The 21,680-nt window shown below is 46.0% G+C and overlaps 1 protein-coding gene across 4 annotated transcripts in view; it reads left to right on the top strand.

Annotated features, from left to right (window-relative positions):
• MBD5 (methyl-CpG binding domain protein 5) overlaps window positions 1–21,473 on the top strand; it is a 121,817-nt gene extending 100,344 nt beyond the window's left edge. For 3 of the 4 annotated variants that reach the window (XM_031505458.2, XM_031505457.2, XM_031505456.2), the window contains 5 exons: window positions 5,211–6,170; window positions 7,781–8,007; window positions 10,232–11,431; window positions 15,509–15,582; window positions 18,051–19,036. In XM_031505458.2, the coding sequence (XP_031361318.2) occupies window positions 5,211–6,170; window positions 7,781–8,007; window positions 10,232–11,431; window positions 15,509–15,582; window positions 18,051–18,216 (2,627 nt within the window). In that variant the 3' untranslated portion in view covers window positions 18,217–19,036. Of the gene's footprint in view, window positions 1–5,210; window positions 6,171–7,780; window positions 8,008–10,231; window positions 11,432–15,508; window positions 15,583–18,050; window positions 19,037–19,977 lie in introns of those variants that run through there. The other variant, XM_031505459.2, reaches the window with a different exon arrangement.
• Window positions 21,474–21,680: the final 207 nt, after the last annotated feature.

Here is a 21,680-nt window from a genome sequence, read left to right as displayed (position 1 = left end):
TAACTTCCCAAATTCGCAGTGGGGTGTTTTCCTTCATTTGCAATGCATCTGCCACAGCTGTGAGTGGGAAAATCCTGAATTCCTGCTCCTGCACTCGTGTGCTGTTGTCTTGACACTTTTCTACTCAAACACTGCTCTGCTGACAGCTGAGCACATCACAACAGCTTCCTCCAAGTCATTTCCAACTCAGCAGTGATGAGAAAATGCAAAAATCAATGGGCAAGGAGAAGAGCCAAGACTGAAATTGGGACAGGTGCTAAATTCTAAAAATTAAATTTTAAAAAAACCTAATTTTATTAAATTTTTAAAAACCCGAATTTTATTAAATTTTTTAAAACCCGAATTTTATTAAATTTTTTAAGGCCTAATTTTATGGACTTCTGTTGTCTTATAAATAGTTCTGGGCTTTTTACCCTTCCTCCAAAATTGTAGGGGCCAAGATTTCAGCTTTATTGTAAATGCAAACCCCCTTGTGATCGTGGAGTGTGGTGCACAGGAATTATGGGCAGGCAGGTGAATATTTCCCTGCAGAGCACATCCCATGGCCATGGAGTGCTGCATACGAGGGCACTTCAGGATTTTAGCTGGTTCTGATGGGGATATTTGATTTTTTTGGGCCATTTTTGGTGATTTCTGGGCTGGCTCAGGGCACTGCAGCATCTCCAGAAGGTGAACGAGTGACAGCAGTTTGTGCTTAGCTGCTGAATTATGGTTCCTTTGGAATTGGCAGTGTAATAAAGGAGATATCAGATAAGGATATTAAATGTTTTCTATTCCAGAAAGAAAATAGAATTGTCAAAATGTGTAATGCTGGCTCCAGGGGTGCAGGTGAGGGGTGGGATGAGGAGGTACAGCAAGAACTCCTGGTCTGGGATTTTTCAAGATTCTGAGGCTGTGCTTTCCATCGGCACTTTACTGGGAAGGGAAGGCTCTGGAAATTTGGAAACTGAACAAACTCTGAGGGTTGATCTCGAATTTGTGATTAATTCCAATTTCACCCCGCTGTGGCAGCAGCCCTGAGACACCTCAGGTGTGGCTGGGTGACCCCCAACCCCTTGGAGCAGTGGTGGTAATTAAAATACCTTTAATTGTTTAATTTTAAGTGATTTTCTGTGCTCTCACACCCTGCTGATCTCAGGGTCAGCTCTGGTCACCCCACTGGGGTTTTTGAGAGGATCCTGCAGGTTTCTGCTGCCTGAGCTGGGCAGTGCCACCAGGAGAGGATGGAGGTGCTGAGAGCTGAGTGAGGAGCTCCTGGATGACCAAGGAGAGGAAAGGGAGATTCCAGCAAGGCTTTCCAAACCCCAAAAGTTTCAAAATTGGAAAAGCAGGAAAGAAAACGTCCAATCTAAGCAAAGCTGGCTGCAGTTTTAATGGATGTGCAGGGAGAGATCCTTTACAAGGGCCTGCAGGGGACAGGACACGGGATGGGAATTTTGGGAAGGAATTCCTGGCTGGGAGGGTGGAGAGGAGCTGATGGAATTCCCAGAGAAGCTGTGGCTGTCCCTGGATCCCTGGAAGTGCCCAAGGCCAGGCTGGACAGGGCTTGGAGCAGCCTGGGACAGTGGGAGCTGTCCCTGGGACAGTGGGAGGTGTCCCTGCCATGGCAGGGTGGCACTGGGTGGGATTTGAGATCCTTGGGACACTGGGAGATGTCCTGTCCATGGCAGGGTGGCACTGGGTGGGATTTGAGATCCTTGGGACACTGGGAGATGTCCTGTCCATGGCAGGGTGGCACTGGGTGGGATTTGAGATCCTTGGGACACTGGGAGATGTCCTGTCCATGGCAGGGTGGCACTGGGTGGGATTTGAGATCCTTGGGACACTGGGAGATGTCCTGTCCATGGCAGGGTGGCACTGGGTGGGATTTGAGATCCTTGGGACACTGGGAGATGTCCTGTCCATGGCAGGGTGGCACTGGGTGGGATTTGAGGTCCCTGGAACCATGAGAGGTGACCCTGCCATGGCAGGGGTGGCACATTTGAGGTCCCTCCAAACCCAACCAGTCTGGGATTCTGTGCAAAGCAAGAAGTGAGAGGGTGGAATTGATGCCAATAATTTGTGCTCAGTTCTAAAAACGTTTCAGGTGGTAATGGCTGAGGAGCAAGTTCTGCACTTCCCCTTCTCCCAGTGCTTCACACACCTCTTTTAGTGAGGATTTGTTTCCTACAAATTCCAGCATTGTGGTTTTGAGACTATTTAAATGCTGGGATGTGTAATGGAGAGTTTCTCACAGGGAAAAGAGTTGTAAAATAGCACTTTAAATATTCTTCTCTAATTAATACACTCTCAGTGCAATCCTTTTGGAAAATACATCTATGAGTAGGAAGAACAATCCTGAGATGTTAATGATGAATATCTTCCTCTCTGATTTCTTTATTTTAAGTGAATCTTCTTGAGTACAAACTGATTCCATAATACCCATTTATTTTCTTGTCCTTGCTTAAGAACACCTGTCAAGCAATGCTTGAAGAAAAGGAACGCAGCTAAAATCTACACAGGAAAATGAACCTGCTCTGAAAAGAAAATAGAATTTAAAATGCTCATAAATAAAAACATTAATAATTTTTAAAATTTATATGCTATTTATTTATTTTCAAAACATTTCTTTGACCCAGTAAGAAAACAACAGCTTTGCTTTTTCTGCATTCTGGATATTTCTTCTTTCCAGTGTGTTGCAGTGAGTTAATTATTCCAAAAAGTGGCAGAAGAACCTTTGGCAGAGTCTGTGGCTGCAGGAGCTGGGTTTGCCCTGGGCTTTTATGGCTTTTAGTCTGGCTCCTTTTTCTTTTTTATTCTGATTATTGAGGACTCTTTGCTGAACTCACACATGCTCGCGTTCCCTGGATCCCAAATGCCACATTTTTGTGGACCTGGGAATTCGAGTTGGGATTTCCTTTTGGTGTTCAACTCCTGTTTGCATTTCTCATCCAAAACTTCCCAAGTGTCATCGTAGAGCCTGGGGGTGGGCACAGGAAACCCTTGGAGGTTTGGGGTTTTAGGGGTTTGGGATTTTAGAGTTTTGGAGTTTTTGGTATTTTGGGAGGTTTTGGAGCTTTGGGGGTTGGGTGGTTTTGGGATTTTGGGGTTTTGGAGTTTTAGAGTTTTGGGATTTTGGAGTTTTTGGGGTTTTGGAGTTTTAGAGTTTGGAGTTTTAAGAGTTTGGGGGTTTTGGAGCTTTGGGGGTTGGGTGTTATTGGGGTTTTGGGGTTTTGGAGTTATTGTCATCATTCTGTCCTTTGGTCTGGGACCAGACATTGGGAAGCTCCCACAGCTCCATATTCCAGTGAAAATGACTTTGCATGGATGTCCTCATAATTGAATATTGACTTGTTGGGATGGTTTTTGGATCTCTGGTGCCACAGAGAAATTTGTCCCCGGCTGCAGCTGTAAATTCTGTAAATACAGCCAGTGCAGGACTCTCCCAGCCCAATTCCTGCTGTGCCAGGTTGGACAGAAGCTGGGGGGAACATTTATTTGTGTTTTATTTTCCTGCTGAAGTCTGGCTGCTCGTCCCCTCTCTGACTCCCAGTTTCTCCAGTCTGGACTAAAATAAAGACACATTTTCTGCCTCCTACTCAGCATCCATCAAAACTTCTTTTCTCCTCAGGAACAATTAATTAATTACTTCATTAATCTGGAGAAAGGTGTTGAATGCACTTTGGACCTCTCAGAAGATGGGGGTGAGAAAACAGAGCCATTTCTCCCCAAAACCTGGCAGCAATTTTCAACTTTGAGATTTGCTGCCCAGCATGGGGCCATTGACCTGAGCAGAATGGAAACAGGAGCAGGAATAAATTACAAGCAGAGATGAGGAAAATGCCCAAACCAGATTTGCTATTCAGGAGAGCTCGCTTGAATAATTTCCTCATGCCTGAATTAAAAATCTCTCCATGTGCTCCTTAACACATCCAAGGGGGAGTGGTACAACTGATTCTTCCATTGGGAATTTCTTAAATCTGCAGGTTGGTCTTTGGGACTTCTCATGATTTTTAAATCCTTGGGGCATTAGTTCTAAATACTATTTCTAAAATTTAAATATTTTTAATTTATTTTTTTATTTCTAAAAATAAATGAATAAAATTTGCTTCTTGTGAAGATGAAGGGTTTTGACCCTTTTACCCAGAGCAGGATTTGCTCTGCTCTATAAATGCACTTTGCTCTTACCTCACCTTTTGTTATTTTATTATTTCATTTCTGCTCTGAAACATGATAATGGCACTGGGAGAGAGGGGTGAGATTTGTTCTCTTGAGTTCAGGGCAGTGCAAAGTGTTCCATGTTCATTTTGTACCTCTTGGAGTTGTCACAATGTTACAGCACTTAAAAAAATGGTAATTTTAGGTTAAAATGATGTAAAAGTTTGGCTCAGTTCTTATCCGTAGAGTGTGCTGGCAAATCCTTTTTTAAAGAGTATTTGCTCAGAAAAATGGAAACTGATATTTTGTGACCATCGATGCCTTTTAGTCTCATTCTAAGAATTATATGAGTGACCACTGTCAATTCAAAACTGCCTCAAGTGAAAATAATAATTTATATTTCAGCTTTGCTAAAAGGGTATAAAGATACCCAAATAAACATTTTTACTCTTTCTTTATAGTCTTCTCATGGTAAATTTTGCCCTTTCTTTTCATCCCAAGTGATGGATTTTACACCACTCCAATTTACATTTTTCCTCTACAAATTGTGAATTGTCACTGACCTGGAACAGTCTCATCATACCATGTATTTTTTTTTAATTCAGGACTCCAGAACAATGCCTTGAATATTAATCTAAAATCCCAAACCCTGTGAATTAATTAAAACTGGAAGGGGATCATGGACTCGGTGTTTCACCCAACATCATTCCTGTGATCCTTCTTCCTGGTGGTTAATTCCAGCCTGGTCCATGACTAAATCTATTGAGCCATGGTTGGGTTTGGGTTTATGCTGTTGAAAAACTGTGATTGTGTGTAAATTAATGCTGTTAAAACCCTTGTTTTAAGAACTTTAAGGGATGTGTAAGTGCACAATGCCATAACCTCCAAGGGGGCGTGGCACAGAGTGTCTGGAGCATCTCGTGGCAGATCCATTCCTATTTTTCAAGTGCTCCAGTCTGGATTCCCCAGCCCCTTTTTCCCCGGGCTGGTTGGGCTGAGCCTGGTGCTGTGTGCCCTGCAGGTGTCTCCCAGCAGGCAGCACCCCGTTAAAATTCCCGCTTTTCCCATTCCAGGGGGTTTGGGCCCGTCGTCATCGATAGCCATCGCCGGCACCAGCCAAGCTGCCATCACCAAGACCACGTCTGTGCTCCAGGACGGCGTCATTGTCACCACTGCAGCTGGGACCCCTCTGCAGCAGGGCCAGCTGCCCATGGGGGGCGAGTTCCCCTTCGCCGGCCACGACCACTCGCTCCACTTCCCGCAGAACAGCTCTTCAAACAACAATCTGCCGCATCCTCTGAATCAAAACCTCCTCAGTTCCCTGCCTCTCTCTCTGCCGGTGAATCAGCAACATCTCCTAAACCAGAACCTCCTGAACATCCTCCAGCCTTCGGCAGGAGAAGGCAAGTCTGAGGTGAACCTCAACCCTTTGGGTTTCCTGAACCCCAACGTCAATGCTGCTTTAGCGTTCCTCTCGGGCGACGTGGACGGGCAGGTTCTGCAGCCCGTGCACTTCCAGCTGCTGGCAGCCCTGCTCCAGAACCAGGCCCAGGCAGCCGCCATGCTCCCCGTGCCATCCTTCAACGTCACCATCTCCGACCTGCTGCAGCAGCAGAACGCCCCCGCGCCCCCCGAGCCGCTGCCCGAGGGCGGCAGGGTGGAGAACCTGCTGCCCGCCGCCGTGCCCGGCTTCCCGGGCGCCGACCCCGCCGCCAACCCCCTGCTCCTGCCCGCCGCCCCCGGCGCCTCGGCGCTCATGGCCCTGAACCCGCAGCTGGTGGGGGGCGTCCTGAGCTCGGGAAGCCACCCCGAGGTGGCCATCGCCACCTCCTCGCAGGCCACCACCACCACCACCACCACGTCGTCGGCGGTGGCCGCGCTGTCGGTGTCGGCGCTGGCCGGGAGCACGGCCGTGGTGTCCATGGCGGAGACGCTCCTCAACATCTCCGGCGGCGCGCCGGGACCCGCCAAGCTCAACAACAGCTCCGTGGTGCCGCAGCTCCTGAACCCGCTGCTGGGCACGGGCCTGCTGGGTGAGTGCAGCTTCTGGGGGGAAGGAAAACCTGAGCAGCTGTGGGGAGGGAGAGTTCATGAATGGCCAGGTTGGAAGAGATCTTCAGGGTCATCGAGTCCGACCCAGCCCCAACACCTCACCTCAGCCCTGGCACCCAGTGCCGCATCCAGCCTTTGTTAAACACACCCAGGGGTGGGAACTCCACCACCTCCCTGGGCAGGACATTCCAGAACTTTATCACTCTTCCCATGAAAAACTTTTCCCTAATATCCAACCTCTATTTCCCGTGGCACAGGCACCTTTCAGGAGCTGTGGGGAGGGCTGGGGTCACCCCTGAGTCTCCTTTTCTCCAGGCTGAGCACCCCCAGCTCCCTCAGGGTTTCCTCACAGGGTTTGTGTTCCCAGCCCCTCTCCAGCCTCGTTGCCTCCTCTGGATGTGCTCGAGCATCTCGACATCCTTCCCAAACCGAGGGCCCAGAACTGCACACAGTGTTTTCAAATTCAGAATTTCAGATTCTGGTTTTATCTTCCTTTCTTCTCTTGCTGTTGTTGGAGCTTGCTCATTGAGCAAACGCAATTGTTCTTGTAAGAAACTAAAATCGCGTTTTGCTTTCATTCCTTAATGCTTAATATTGATCTTGGAAATTATTAATTCTGCCACCTCAACCTGCTAAATCCACCTGGAAGTTGTGTGAGCAACTGGATTTATTTCATTGTTCAAGGAGTGGCAGCTCAGGAGCATCCCTGGGTCAGCTGGGAGTGCCTGTGGCAGCACAGGGTTAGCAGGAGCAGCTGTGCTGGAGATGACAAACAACCAACATCTCAAAGCAAGCAACAAAAAACCCCTTAAATAAAAAGGTTTTCCCTCCGGGGTGATGATTTCTCAGTTATTTTTACCAAAAACATATAATGGAGTCGGTGCTCCTCTGTTGGTAGTCTGCTCCTGGTGAGAATTAAATAATAATTAAGTACTCACCCCGACCTGAGTGGCTGCAGTGAGCTCAACCTACTTGGTATTTTCCATACAAAATACCTCTAACAGTGACTTTTCAAATGGGAATTTTTAGGAAAACACAAGATATTAATTTTAAAAAAGTAAACAACCTAGAAAATGGATGTGGTTTAAGCTTTATTATTTCATAAAGTCAGATTCAACAGTATGGTTTTTTTAAAGAGGTAAGACATTCATGTAAAGTGAAATTTTCGTGTAATAAAAAACGTTAATTCAACTTTTACTCTAGAATGTAAAAAAAGAGTTGTTTAGAGTGTTGTGTGACATGGCTGAGCCAAAAATCTTTTTCTCCTTCCCAGATGGTGAAGAACTCATATTCTTTGGGGATTAAATGTTTGTCTCATTCTCTCTCCTCCTCATCCCCCTCACCACCCCAGCACTGTTTCAGTGAGATTCCAAAGCCTGGAATTCCACAGAAGCTCCTCCTGCCATCCCTGCTGTCCCAGGAGTCAGGAGAGGTGACACCAAAGACCCAGCACGGAGAATTTGAGAGCAGGAGAGCCCCATTCCCAGAGGATGGAGGGAGCCAGGGTCGTTTTCCAGAGGTTTTCTTGGCACTCAGTGGGATTGGGGTGCAGGGAATTGCTGAGTGGTGTTTGCCTGTGCTTGCCTTGCAGGGGAAATGTCATCTCTGAACACTACTCTGAACAACCATCAGCTCAGCCACCTCCAGTCACTCCTCAGCAACAATCAGATGTTTCCTTCAAATCAGCAGCAGCAGCAGCAGCAGCAGCAGCACCTTCTCCAGGGCTACCAGAACGTGCAGGGCTTTCAAGGCCAGCCCCAAATTCCTGGCCCAGCCAACAACCCAAACCCCATGGCGTGTCTGTTCCAGAATTTCCAGGTAGAAAACAAAATTAAATCAATGTTCAAGCCAGTGTGCAGCTCTCAGGAGGTAAAATTCCATCCTCCAGACTTTGGGGTTTTTTTGCTGATTAAGACAGCATCATTTATATAATTACATGAATATAAATACATTTGTTGCATACAATATATTCTTTCAGTAGCTGATGGGCTTTGCAAATCAGGAACATTTGTTATTGAAATTTTATCACTTTCTCCTTAGGAATTTGGTTTAGTTGCTTTGGAAAGAGTTATGCTGCATGTATTGCAAAAAAGTTCCTCTATATGCTGACAATCACTATAGAATTGTAACAAAACTCTTTTCCATCCCACAAAAATGATCCTAAATTCCTGTTTAGCCCATTCCTGATAATTCAGCAGCAAGAAATAAATACTGATAGCACTTTGCAGTAATTAGAATTAGTAATTAATAAGTTGTTCTAAGTGACTGTGTGCACCAGTCCTCTGGTATTCCCACTGAAATGGGACGGAAGAGCTGTGATGGGGATTGTGCAGCCTGGAAAAACAGGGATGGGAGTGAATAAACAATGACAAACTCGGCAAAAATGAGACTTACCTGCTCTCCACACAACAGAGTTATTCCTAATTCAGGTTGGGTATCACCAGGGCAAAACCAGGTGACAAACCCAGGGTGCAGGTGGGAATTCCTCAGTACTGCTGCAGAAGTGCAGCTGTGAGAAGGGAATGCAGGGGGGGCAGGAGGAGAAAGGAGCTGGGGAGAAATTTCCTTGGAAAATCTCAGTTCTCAGCCTGTTCCCTCTCTTGCAGCAATTCCCGTCGCTTTAGCCCAGTATTTTTTTGTGTCACATTTCCAGTTTTATAAATAGTCACAGGAAGTAGTTACAGGGCTTTTGGAATATTTTCCCTGTGGTTTTTACAGTTTTTGTTGGAGTGCTCTTGTTGACATCGTGTTCCCTGCCTGTGGATGTGACAAGGAGTAGGAAGAGCTCAGGTGGTTGAATCTGGAGGTGCCAGTTTGCTGTGGCTTAGTGTTCTTAGTTTTATCTTTTCAAATACTTTTAAAATGTTATTCTATTATTAGTCTCAATAAAAAATAAAACACAAAAAATATAAAACTCAACACTATTGTATTAAAAACCAACTTATTTCTCAGTTACAATACTTTATAAATATGTTTTAACTTACTAACTTTTACTACACAATATTACTATCCTTTCTAACACTAATCACATTTTTCCCCATTATCTTACTACAATACGTCTTTCACAATTCTAATTCTCTAAAATATCTAATCTCTTTTCAAAACCATATATTAAAACTTACCTCCAATTCAATCTTTCTCCTAACAATATCATCTCTATTCCACAGGTAATGATCTTAAATCAACAACCTTATTTCAGTATTTACCTACAAATATACAAAACTGCATAGATTTTCTATCCATTTTTTAAAGTTCTCTATAAATCCGTTTCTCACTAGACAACAGGCACGTGGGATACTGGGGACTGGAGATCCCATGGGAAAGGCACACAGCAAAGGGGAAAATAGGATTGTGGACCAATTCCAAAAGCACAGTGGTGCCATTCAGGAATTCACTCAAGGACAGAAGCAGTGCTGGGGTCTGGGAAGGAAAGAAAAGGAACTGAGAGCAGAACTCGGAGGTTGTGGAGTTGAGGTTTCTCCTCCTCTGGAGATGCACAGACCCCACCTGGATGTGATCCTGTGTTCCAAGGAGGCCTCAGAGCATCTTCCAGTGGCTGGAGGCACTGGAGAGACAGGAGAAGGAGGGATGGGTTCAAACTGCCAGCAGGGAGATTTAGGTGGAATATTGGGAATTCCTGGCTGTGAGGGTGGGCAGGGCCTGTGGCTGCCCCTGGATCCCTGGCAGTGCCCAAGGCCAGGCTGGACAGGGCTTGGAGCACCTGGGACAGTGGGAGGTGTCCCTGCCTGTGGGTGGGCTTTGAGGTCCCTTCCCACCCAAACCATCCTGTGTCTCTGTATCAGAAATACTGACCTCGGTGAAGTTGTTTAGGACTTGAGAGAAAACAGGAGCCTGCTGACACAAAGCCTGAGACAGTTTTGTTTTCCTCTAAATCAGGCTTTTAATTGTCGCTCCACCTTGTTCAATTTGTACCTGGTTTTTAAAAAAATAAACGTGCTGTAGTGAATAACCACAGAGTTTATCTGCTGGAATCCAGCTGGAGTTCAAACAGCAATTCCCATCTTGTCTCTCCTTTCCCCAGGTGAGGATGCAGGAAGACGCCGCCGTCCTCAACAAAAGAATGATCACCCAGATGGGAATGGCGCCGGTTCCTGAGAGCTCCAACACTCTCCTCCCTCCCTTCCAGGAGCCCCCCTGCGACCTGCAGCAGAGACCTGACCCATCCCTGGGCCAGCAGGCCAAGGACAACCCCAACGCCGCCGCCGCGGGCGACGCCTCGGTGGACGCCATCTACAAGGCGGTGGTGGACGCCGCCAGCAAGGGGGTGCCGGTGGTGATCACCACGGCCGGCTCCAGCGCCGCGCAGCCGAGCCCCATCCCCGCCCTGAGTGCCATGAGTGCCTTCACAGCCTCCATCGGGGACCCCCTGAACCTGTCCAGCGCCGTCAGCGCCGTCGTCCACGGCCGCGGCGCCGAGCACGAGGGGCGCGGGCGCGGCGGGCGCGGCGCGCGGGGCCCGAAGAGCGCGGAGCACGGCAAGAACCCCGGCGAGGGGGACGGCTACGAGTATTACAAACCGACCGCTTGTAACACGCCCAAAAAGCAGTGGGAAGGGGAGCAGAGCCCCGGGGGGGAGATCAACAGGTGGAAATGCGAGGAGTTCCTGGAGCACTCCGCCCACGTCCACAGCAGCCCGTGCCACGAGCGGCCCAACAACGTCTCGGCGCTGCCGCTGCTGCAGGCGGAGCAGCACCAGGCCCTGCTGGCCCAGCGGAACTGTCAGAGCGAGAAAATGCTGGAGGAGAATTTCAGGTATAACAATTACAAAAGAACTATGATGAGTTTCAAGGAAAGACTGGAGAACACTGTGGAACGATGTGCACACATCAACGGGAACCGCCCGCAGCCCAACAGGGCCTTCGGGGAGTTGCTCAACACTTCCAAACAAGACCTGATCCTGGAAGAGCAATCTCCCAGTTCCTCCAATAGCTTGGAGAGTTCCTTAGTGAAAGACTACATCCATTACAATGGAGATTTTAATGCCAAAAGCATTAACGGGTGCGTGCCCAGCCCCTCGGATGCTAAGAGCATCAGCAGCGAGGAGGACCTGCGGAACCCCGAGTCGCCCTCGTCCCACGAGCTCATCCACTACAGGCCGAGGACGTTTAACGTGGGCGACTTGGTCTGGGGCCAGATCAAAGGACTGACTTCCTGGCCTGGCAAGCTTGGCAGAGAAGAAGAGGTTCACAACTCATGCCAACAGAACGCTGAGGAGGGGAAGGTATATCTATGTCTCTGTGCACATCTCTCTCTCCCCCCGCACCGGCACGCAAATCAAAATTTTGTCTGTGTTTTGTCTCTTCTTTTAGCAGCACAAATGGCTTTTTTTCCTAGCTGTAGCTTGTAGAGCTGAATTTCCCCTTCATTTCCCGCCAGGGCCATGAGACAGGTTAGATTTGGGCTTTGCTAAATGATTTTTTGGTGTTAACAAAAAGTGGTTCTCGCTTACATGGTGTGTGCAGACAAATTCCTGGCTGTGTCCAAAGCATCTGATACGGAAATACCTGAAAGTGCTGAAACTGCAGAAAGGAGAAGTGGCCTCATCAGATTGAGGAATCTTTAATGAGTGAAATCTTGCTGATTGACACACACTTCTCACAGGAAATGCACACACATTTCCAACTCTAAAGGAGGTTTTGATCGTCATTCAGTAATAAGGAAAGTGTTCCAATTTGCTCTTTCATACTAAAATTCTTCTTTTGTGTCAACAAATCATGTGCTTGTTGGGGAATATACAGGAAATGCAGTTATCAAGGAGTTATTGGTAATTTTATTATGAAAAATATTCCCAAATCTGGTCTCCACTGCTTGTGTAACATTTTATCTTTGTAGTTCTTACAAAATGCTGCACATCTTCCACTTATAAATATTTCTGCATAAGCAGAAAGTGGAGATTTAAGGAAATAGGGGTTTGTCAGTGACACAAAGAAATCAAATCACTTAAAACAGAGGAGAGTGGGTTGGACCAAAGTGTTGTTTCCCCAAAATTCAGTCAGGAGCAGATACCCAGAGGAGAGAAGGGACAAGAAACTCATCCATCCCACCCCAGCCCAAACCAGGAGAGTGTTTCAGAGCTCATCCCTCAGGGAGCTCAGATCCCTGAGTTACAGGTCAGGTTAGGAAGTGGAGGCACAGGAGAAGGTCACAAACTTCTAGGGATGAAACAAAACTGGAAGAATTCCATGTTCAATATCCCTGCCTGAGTCAGGAGCACAGGAACACCATTCCCATTCCCAGGGTGCTTTTATGGATTAACAGAATCTGTGTGTCCAGACCTCTGTGAATGTTTAATAGAAATGAGAAGTTTCTTTTTTCTAGCTTGTGCAAAGAGGGGAATTTTCTGACCTGCATTCCTGAGCAATTCCACGTTTCCTCCCTGATCTGGGGATAGCAGAATGTGCTGGAGGTTTTGTGCAAACCTCCTTTGCTGTGGTGGGGCTTCGTGCATTGTGTGGGAATTGTGGGATGTTAAATCCACTGGCACCCATTTTATTGGGTACTGAACACAAAACCAGGGAAGCAGGTCCTTGGAATGCTCACAGCAAGGTGGAGACCACTGGAAGTTCTCTGTGAGGAATTCCCACATCGTGGATCACCTCTGGCATCAGATCACCTTGAATTAATCATTAGAAATTAAAATATGAAAGAAATGTGTCTAAAATTCCTTCGTCAAGAAGTGTGGGGTGAAAGCCATTCCAAAGGGCAGGAGTTGAGGGTGGAAGGTGGGATACACAGGGAAAAACCCACACCAGACCAGAAGAAATCACCTGGAAAACCACAAAGAAACACCCTTGGAAACCACAGAGAAACACCCTTGAACACCAAATGTTCTTCAGGAATTCTGCACCAGCCCATGGTGGAAGTGACCTGCAGCACTTGGGAAAATTCCTTTTTCTCTGGAGCTTCCCGAAAATGTCTTTTAAAGCCTTTGTGTAACCAAATGTGACCCTCCCGTGTTGCATTAATTTGCTGTTGGGATTTGTACATTCTCTGGTCTTTAGATTGTTTATTACTTGGTTTTTGTTTCCATTTAAAAGACTTTGGGCACTCAGGTATTTAATGGGATGATGGATCCAAACAGGAGGAGGAGGAGGAATATTGCACTTCCTTTCCTTGGTTTCTGGCTACTGGAAATTAGAGGAGCCCGAGGAAGTGCAGCAGAAATTTCTGGGAAGAAAAGGAGCCAGCCTGAGTCTAATCCCAAACCAGAGGAGTTGTGTCTCATTAAGCAATTAATTTGATTATTACCCACCTTGGTTATTACTCATCACCTAAACAGGACCAGAGCAATCAAAGGTTTTGTGGGAGCTTTTCATGGTGAATTTTACCAGGGCCAATCCTGCTCTCAGTGGGACTTCCCAGGTGTTAGACTGGGCTGGTTCAGCCGGGCTTTTCTGGGGCTGCAGGTAGAACAGGGAGGGTTCCTCCCATGTGTGTGATCTGCTGTTGATATTGATGATTATCAATTGTTATTTCTGTTGAAGTTGCTTTCCATGCCCTGTTTTGTAGCAATTTGACACTTCTTCCCAAAAAACCCAAGTGTTTTTTCATGTATAACCATCACAAAATGCCAATAATGATATTTTTTTTTTGTTGTTGTTATTTAAAGAGGTCCTTTGTTTCCAAAACATGATATTAATTCTTGATAACATTATTTACATTGAACTTTGCAATTTCTCTCCTGGCAGCCCTTGGCAATTTGTTCCTGAGATAAACATTTCTATCACGGAGAGGGATAATTCCTTTTTTCTCATGTTTGTCCTTAGAAAAGCTCCCCAGGATCTCAGTTTGTCTTCTTCCAAAATCCAGTGAGGGGAGGGGTTATTGGAAATATTTGCATTACAAGTGAGCGGGTTTTAAGGGAAGAATGCTACAATTTGTGGCATAGTTGAATTTATTTCACAAAAATTGAAATCTCAGCTCCCCAAGTGCAGATTTCTCCATTAATGACTCCTGGAAGTGCCTGGATCAGCACATTCCCAATTTTTTTAGCACAGGTGTGATGTCAATATATTGAAATCTGATTGAATGTGTGTAAGTTTGGGCTTTATTTGGAGAGATTTTGGCAACTGCTCACGCTTTACTTCCACCTTGTTGTGTCCACACGTCAGATCTGTGGTGAATATAAATTATTTAGGAATTGGAAGGATGAACTTGGAGGGAATTTGCATTCCCACTTCATTTCCAGGTTGTGTATAGGCACACACTCAATACATTTGTATTTGTGGAAAATGTCAAGTAAGATGTAGCAAAGAAACAGGAACTGAACCATTTCTTATCTTTAAGTTGATGTGTTCTAAATATCTGATTTTGTTGTTTTTACCAGCAAGAATGACTGAGCCAGATCAAAATAATCGAGTGATGTGGCTTCAAGTTTTGAGATGCAAGTGATGAAATTATAGAGATGTTATAATTAATTTTCTGCTTGTATTGTTTACACTGGGACTTACTGGTGCCCACGCATTGGTTGAAATGGCTTCAATTTAAAATATTCAAGATTTAAATTCCCAGTTCTCTTTGAGCACGTGCCCAAATTCATCCCTGATCGCTAGGGAAAAATACAAAATAATTAAAAGAGCTGATTTTAAGACAAATAAGTAAAGCTGTGGTGAAGATTCCTGGATTCAGAAGGCAAAGAAGGATTTCCTTCTGGAATGGGAATGAATTTGGCCGTGCCATGAGTTGAGCAGAGGCCTGGAATTCCTCACCCAGGAGCTGGCGGTGATGGGAACACTTTGGAGTAAAAATGGGATCATCATCACCATCACCAGGCACTCAGAATTCCAGGTGTACAATCCATGTGGGAAAGCGAGTGCAGAGTGAGACACTCCACCAGCACTGCCAAAAAAGATCTTTAAAAGATTCTTCTCCTCAGTTTTGTGCCAGGAATGTCCCGAATTTGCATTTCTGTTGCCGCTGGTGAGAAATCCCAGTAATGGATAAAGGTGGGAGGGGTGGGCAGCTCCAGGTGCTGTTCCTGCCCTGCTGCAGGGGCATCCCCGGGCTGGCACAGCAGGAAAGGTGGGATTTGCTGCTCTGGGTAACGAGGTTTCACAGAATCCCAGAATAATGAGGCTGGAAGAGACCTCCAAGATCATCAAGTCCAACCCATGCCCCAATACCACAACCAGACTATAGCACCGAGTGCCAAGTCCAGTCTCTTTTTAAACACATCCAGAGATGGTGATTCCACCACCTCCCTAGGAAGACAATTCCAGTATTTTATTATTCTTTCAGTGAAAATTTTTTTTCCTATTATCCAACCTAAACCTTCCCTTGGTGTCCATCCCTTCCCCAGGTGGAGCCGGAGAAGCTGAAGACACTAACGGAGGGGCTGGAGGCGTTCAGCCGCGCCAGGAAAAGGAACAGGAAGTGAGTCCATCCTCCTCCCCACCAAATTCCAGCTTTTCCCTTCCTCTGCTGCCCTGCTGGGCAGCCCAGCCAAGCTGAGGGGTTCATTTCTTGGGGTTCCTCATGGTGGTTCTGGAATCTGAGGCTTTCCGAGGGCATCTCCTCGGGGAAACATCCCCTGTGTGGGAGCTTCTGGTGGTATAAAAGAAGCAAAAAGTCATCCCATGATAATTACCCTGCCCAAACCACACTTTTTAACCAGACCTGAGCTCCTTCCTTCTCCCCGTGGCAGCTGAGCACGGGTTATGCTGAGAAATCCCCTTTATTCCCACTGCAGGAATTGTGCTGAGCTCTGGCTCACACCTGTCTCAGCTGCTGGGCTTTATCCAACTTTCACCTTTTAGTGACAAATACCAGCGTAGGAAAACTGTCAAACAGCAAATCTTGGGGCATGAAGCGTCAGGATGGGCAAAAAGAGGAAAATTACTGAATTTTGGGAAGAAAAAATTCCTGGACATCTTTAAAGGGATGACAGAGTAGGAACTGTGCTGTGATTGGGTTTGTTCTATGATGGTGTTTGTTTACTGTCACAGGGAAAATGCATTCCTTAAACCTGTGAGAATTTAAACTCAGCTCTGAGTGAGCACAGGCTGAAAGGGATTAAATAATTCCCTCTCTTCCCCTCCTTTAAAGGGGTGAGCTTTGCTTCTCCTGTGTCCCACGGGGCCAAAGAGAAGGAATTTTTATACCAGTGACACGCTGGTGGTGGCTGTTTTTTCCAACATCATCCCCAAAATGCCTTTCTGGATTTTTAGGGAACACAGAAGGGCTTTTGGCAATTTCCCAGTTATTTATGCATGTCCCTGAAGTGAAATCAGTGACTCAAGGACAGCAGGAGCAGATTTAAAGTGGTAAAAGCTGACACAAACTGCTGCTTTACAGCCCTCACAGAGGTTTTTCTCCATATTTCAACTTCTTTCCTAGTTTGAATCCTTTAGTGGATATTTCCTGGTTTCCCCATGTCCTGCTGTAGATTTATCTGGCAAAGTTCATGGGTTTCTGTCTGGTTTGTGATGTGCTACTGGCTTTTTATCCAGGTTTTTTAAACATTTAGTGTTAAATACAAATAGAGTGCTCATCACAGAGGCCCAGGTTGGTTCAGCAGAGCAGGATTGGTCTCCAAGCCCTTGAAACGACCTTCACATCCCACAGCTCCATGAATTCTCCATGAATTCTCCATGAATTCTCCATCTCAGCCCTTGTGTCCCTGCTGGAGGCACGTCCCTGCTTTGCACCCTGCCACGGCACAGCTTCCTGAGCTCTCCAGCTGTGCTCTCCAGCTGTGCTCTGGAGGTTTCCCCTCCTCACCTGGCCCAGCTTTGCCTCGCTGGGCTCTGGAGTGATCCCTGCTCCACTGGGCACACTGAGCGTCTCCAGGGGCCATCCCCCAGTCCCAGCTCCTTCTCGTGGCCTTTGCTGCTCCTCTGGCTGTTCCCATTTCTCTCCAGTCAGGAAAGTGCCACTTCCCATCCCCTCCTTGCCATCCCCACCAGTCCTGCTCTGTTTTTCCAGGCTGAAGTCCCATCTCGGGTGTCCTTCCTGCTGGACGTGCCGTGGGCAGGGCTGGACTGAGGTCCAGCAAGGGAAGAGCTGCTGAAGCTTCCACTGCCTTCCCAACTTCCAGGGTTGATTTAATTTGGATTTTGGGAAGGAATTCCTGGCTGGGAGGGTGGGCAGGCCGTGGCACAGGTGCCCAGAGAAGCTGGGGCTGCCCCTGGATCCCTGGCAGTGCCCAAGGCCAGGCTGGAGCAGTCTGGGATGGGGGAAGGTGTCCCTGCCATGGCAGGGGTGGATGGGATGGACTTTAAGGTCCTTTCCAACCCAAACCATTCCAGGATTCTGTGGTTAAAGAAAAGGTTTCCATAGGAAGTGTCTCTGTGAGGGACAGGCCTGGTGTCCCAGCAGGGGACAAGGTTCTTCCTTAACTGTGCCACCACCTTCCCTTGTGACAGACGTGGATCTGCTCATCCTCCATCTCCTCATCTCCAAAGCAGGACCTGGCACCATGTCCCAGTGGGAAAAGCCCTTCAGAACAAAGAGACCCCACAGAATGGTCACTGTGAAATGAAATGTGCCTGGAGCTGCCCCGTGTCCTGGGGTGATTTGGGGTTGGAAGAAGGAAACCGTCACCCCACCTCTCCCTCAGCCTGTGGGGTGCTGCCATTCCAGGGTAAAAATGGGAATATTTGAGATAATTCATGCAGTTCATTGGAAGTGAGAAGGATATTTAACTTTTCTTCTGTAATCCCAACGCAAACCTTTCCTTTCCATAATATTGTTACAGGTCTGGTCTTGCTCCTTGTGCTCCCAGCCTGGGAGGCTCCAGGCTCAGAACATTCCCAATGAATTTAATCTGTTTGTTATTCACTTTTCTCGAGTTTCCTTTCTGTCCTTGAAAATTACTGACACCTTTCATCTTTTCTCCCTAGAAGTGGAAAGCTAAATAACCATTTAGAAGCTGCTATACACGAGGCCATGAGTGAACTAGACAAAATGTCTGGGAATGTAAGTTCCTTTTCCTTGGGAATATTCTCCTTTTCCATGTTTCTGCATGTGTGTCCATTGGAGGGAGGCTTGGTTTGGGTGGCTTTCTAACAAATTCTGGGTTTATTTTCTGGAATAATGAGGAATTTTCAATATTTCCCCTGCATTAAAAACTGTTGGCAAAAGTCTGATGGTTCTGAAAAACGGGAAAAGTTGTAGGATTTTGAGTACAAAACTCTTGAAATTCAGTTTTCCCCATAAGAAATGAAAGATATTGTAATGAAAGGTAAGTTTAAAAATATATATTTCTAATATCACATCCAAGAGTGGTTTTTCCACATTAATTACACTGTTATGGTGTAACTCCAGCATCTTTCCAATAACAAGTTTGGGTTATAAAATATCCTCATTTTTATTTCTAAAACATGGCTGTCATTTCATTGCAGCCCACCTAAAAAATAAAAAACAAGTCTATCACAGCACATGTAACCTCCCACATCTTCTATTTGGTTATTAATTATTCAAATTATTAATTATAAAATGTTTGAACCCAGGGGAAAAAAAAGTTTTTTGCTGATATTCAGTGCTCAGGACTGAAGATATGCACTCTTGGAATTTACAGTAACACTTTTGGAGCTTCTGGAGTATAAAAAAGGAAATTTATTTCTATTTATTTATATATTTGAAGAACTGGAGGCTTAGAGCTGATTGCAGACCCAACAAGAAATATTTAAAAAGTTACTGAGTAGCTTTTAAGTAAGAACCCAATCAAATCTTTCGTTAAAACTGAATTTAACAAACTGAGATTTGAGCTTTGATTTAAAATAACGTTGCCGTGTTTCCCTCCTTTGGAAGGACCAGGAAAGCAGGAGGGGATTGTTGGTCTGTAACAAATAAATTTGGGATGGCTGTTTGGGCTGGCCCATCCTGCTGCCACCTTTTCCCAGCCATAAATCCAGCAATGTCCAAAGTGCTCAGGGGAGACGCTGGGTTGGATTTGCTGCTCTGCTTCTTCTGGCCCCAAACTGCACCTGCAGTGCCTGGGTTGATCCTTTTTTGGCAGAAATTTGGGATCAGGGGAAGTGCTGGGGCTCAGTTCCTGTGCTGGAGCTGCAGCTGCTGCCGACAGATGGTGGTGGAGTTCCACACCAGCTCAGCCTTCCTCCTCCTCCTCCTCCTCCTCTCTCCTGCTTCTCCCTGAGCCAGCGATGCCAAACTTTGGCTTTTCCATCCATCCGGCATTAGCTGGGAATTCAATGTTTCCTTTTAAACACAAAGAGTTTGCTGGACATCCTTCATTCCTTAATAACAGTCCTGAGCTGGACTTCTCCAATTTCCCATTCCCAACATTTTCTCCCCATATTCTCCCTGTGTTTTATCACTCTGGTCACTAGAATGTGTGAAGGTTCGTCACTCAATTTGCCATTATTGCAGTTTGGGATCAGTCCCCAGTTAGGGGGGTTTAGTCCCTGATTTAGGGGGTTTAGTCCCTGATTTGGGGGTTTCAGTCCCAGATTTGGGGGTTTAGTCCCTGATTTGGGGGTTTCAGTCCCTGCTTTGGGGGTTTCAGTCCCTGATTTTGGGGTTTCAGTCCCAGATTTTGGTGTTTCAGTCCCAGATTTAGGGGTTTCAATCCCTGATTTGGGGGTTGTTTCCCAGCCACTGCAGCTGCTGTCTCTCTCCAAGGTTTGGGATGCACAGGTGATGGAATCAACCTTTTCCTCCCAGTTTCTCCAAGCTGTTGAAGCCCCTTTATTCTGTGTAGCTGTGAAATGCTCAGAGTTGTTCCTGGCAGCCCCTCGAGCCCTCCTGCAGCTCCTCGATGCCCCTGACCACTGTCCTTTGCTAACTTGTGAATATACTTATTTTTAGGTCCACCAAATCCCGCAGGGAGACAGACAAGTGAAGCCTCCAAAACTCAAGAGGAGGAAGATCTCTAGATAACATTGAATGTCTTTGTTACTGGTCCAGTCCTTATCACAGTGAACGTGCACATGAGTCTATCTGTAGGTGTTGATCCCACGTGGGTCTGTCAGTATTTCTGTGGAGACAGCTCGCTGCCATCGCAGGGCACCACGAGGAGCAGTGGTACCAGATTTTGGATGATTAGGAGGGATAGAGGTTGCTGGATAAGCCAATCAGAAATCTTGAAAGGTTGCAGTAACAAATGTCAGATGATTACTGAAATTTTTTTTTTTTTTTCTATAATACTAAAAATTGTGATTATAAGAAATAGTCCAAATGTTTCTGAGAAATTTTCATTGTGTATATAGATAATACAGAATTTCATGGTGATATCTGAACTGTAAATATTGTACAATATTGTCATGTACAAGCGTACCTAATGCACACTTTATCTTTTATTGTACAAAAAATAGTGTACAAAATTCTTTGGTTTCTATTGAGTACACATACAAGAGACTACCAGTGTAAAGTGATAAATAAAAATACAGCCTAAATGCTTTTATATGATAATGTAAAAGATGCTGTTTTTGTATTTAACAGCAGAGAGAAGGCATGATTATGTAATACCTTAATTATGACATCCACTTCACGCCACTGAGTGTTCATTGCTCTGTCTGTCTGGAATGAACCTTGCCTGGAAGTGCTGTACTCCAGTTCAGGCCCTTAGGAGAGCGCAGCCTCGAGATTCCCAGCGGGATGTGGGATCACAGCTCTAATTAACAATTCAAAGGCTGCAACCGCTCGGTTGCGTTTTGATTTCCTTAGCTTTGAACGTAGAACGCCGTAGATTTGATTAAAAAGGACAAAAAAAAAAAAAAAAAAAGAGTAGAGGGACTATTTTAGTCAAGCATTTCTGTAGGAGAAGTTTCAGAGCCACCTGAGGAACTAAACAGTCGATCCCCCCGTAACGTTGAGCCCCTCCAACCACCCCCTAGATTAATTAGCTTCAATTATCTAACGACATTAACGCGGTGCTTCCTCGGAAGGGGGCAGAGGCCCTGCTTTCAGGAGTGATCAGGATTGATTGCTGTCCATTTCCTCTGGTTTGGCAGCAGGATGAAAGGGCAACGCTGCGCAGCGGCCGGGAAAAGCAATCCCAGGGTCCATCTCGCAGTATTAAAACGGAAAAAAGTTAAGGGTGGCTTACAAAACTATTAGCAACAGTAATTTTTATCAGTATTATGTAACATATCAGATTTATTTTATTTAAAAAGAATTATTTATACCATTAACAGATTCTTATATATATTAATGTGGCTGAAATGCGCAGGTTAAATCTATTAACCAAATTATTTATGTTATATTAAGTGAGAAATGTGAAACATATGTAGAAAAAAAAAAATTAATACACTACAGATTTAAAAGTCTAAAGCTATGAGCCATTATAAAATTAACGAATGGAAGTGTAGCACAACATTCTTTCCATTTGATTTCATTTTCCTTTTCCACACGGCCGGTGGCGATGGTGGCGGAAGCCGTGGCACGCTCGAGGCTTCCCGAGAGAACTCCAGGCACCATTCCCAGCCCCGGGTGGAGCTTTGCCTGCCCCCCTGGCGCCGGGCACACCGCTTCCCTCCGAGCCCCGCGTCCCGCCCGTCGCCCCCCGGCCC

The sequence above is a fragment of the Lonchura striata genome, chromosome 8 (genome assembly GCF_046129695.1).
Source record: "Lonchura striata isolate bLonStr1 chromosome 8, bLonStr1.mat, whole genome shotgun sequence".
NCBI classification, from domain to species: Eukaryota; Metazoa; Chordata; class Aves; order Passeriformes; family Estrildidae; genus Lonchura; species Lonchura striata.
Note: the sequence above shows the minus strand (reverse complement) of the source record. Positions and strands in the feature narration are given on the sequence as shown.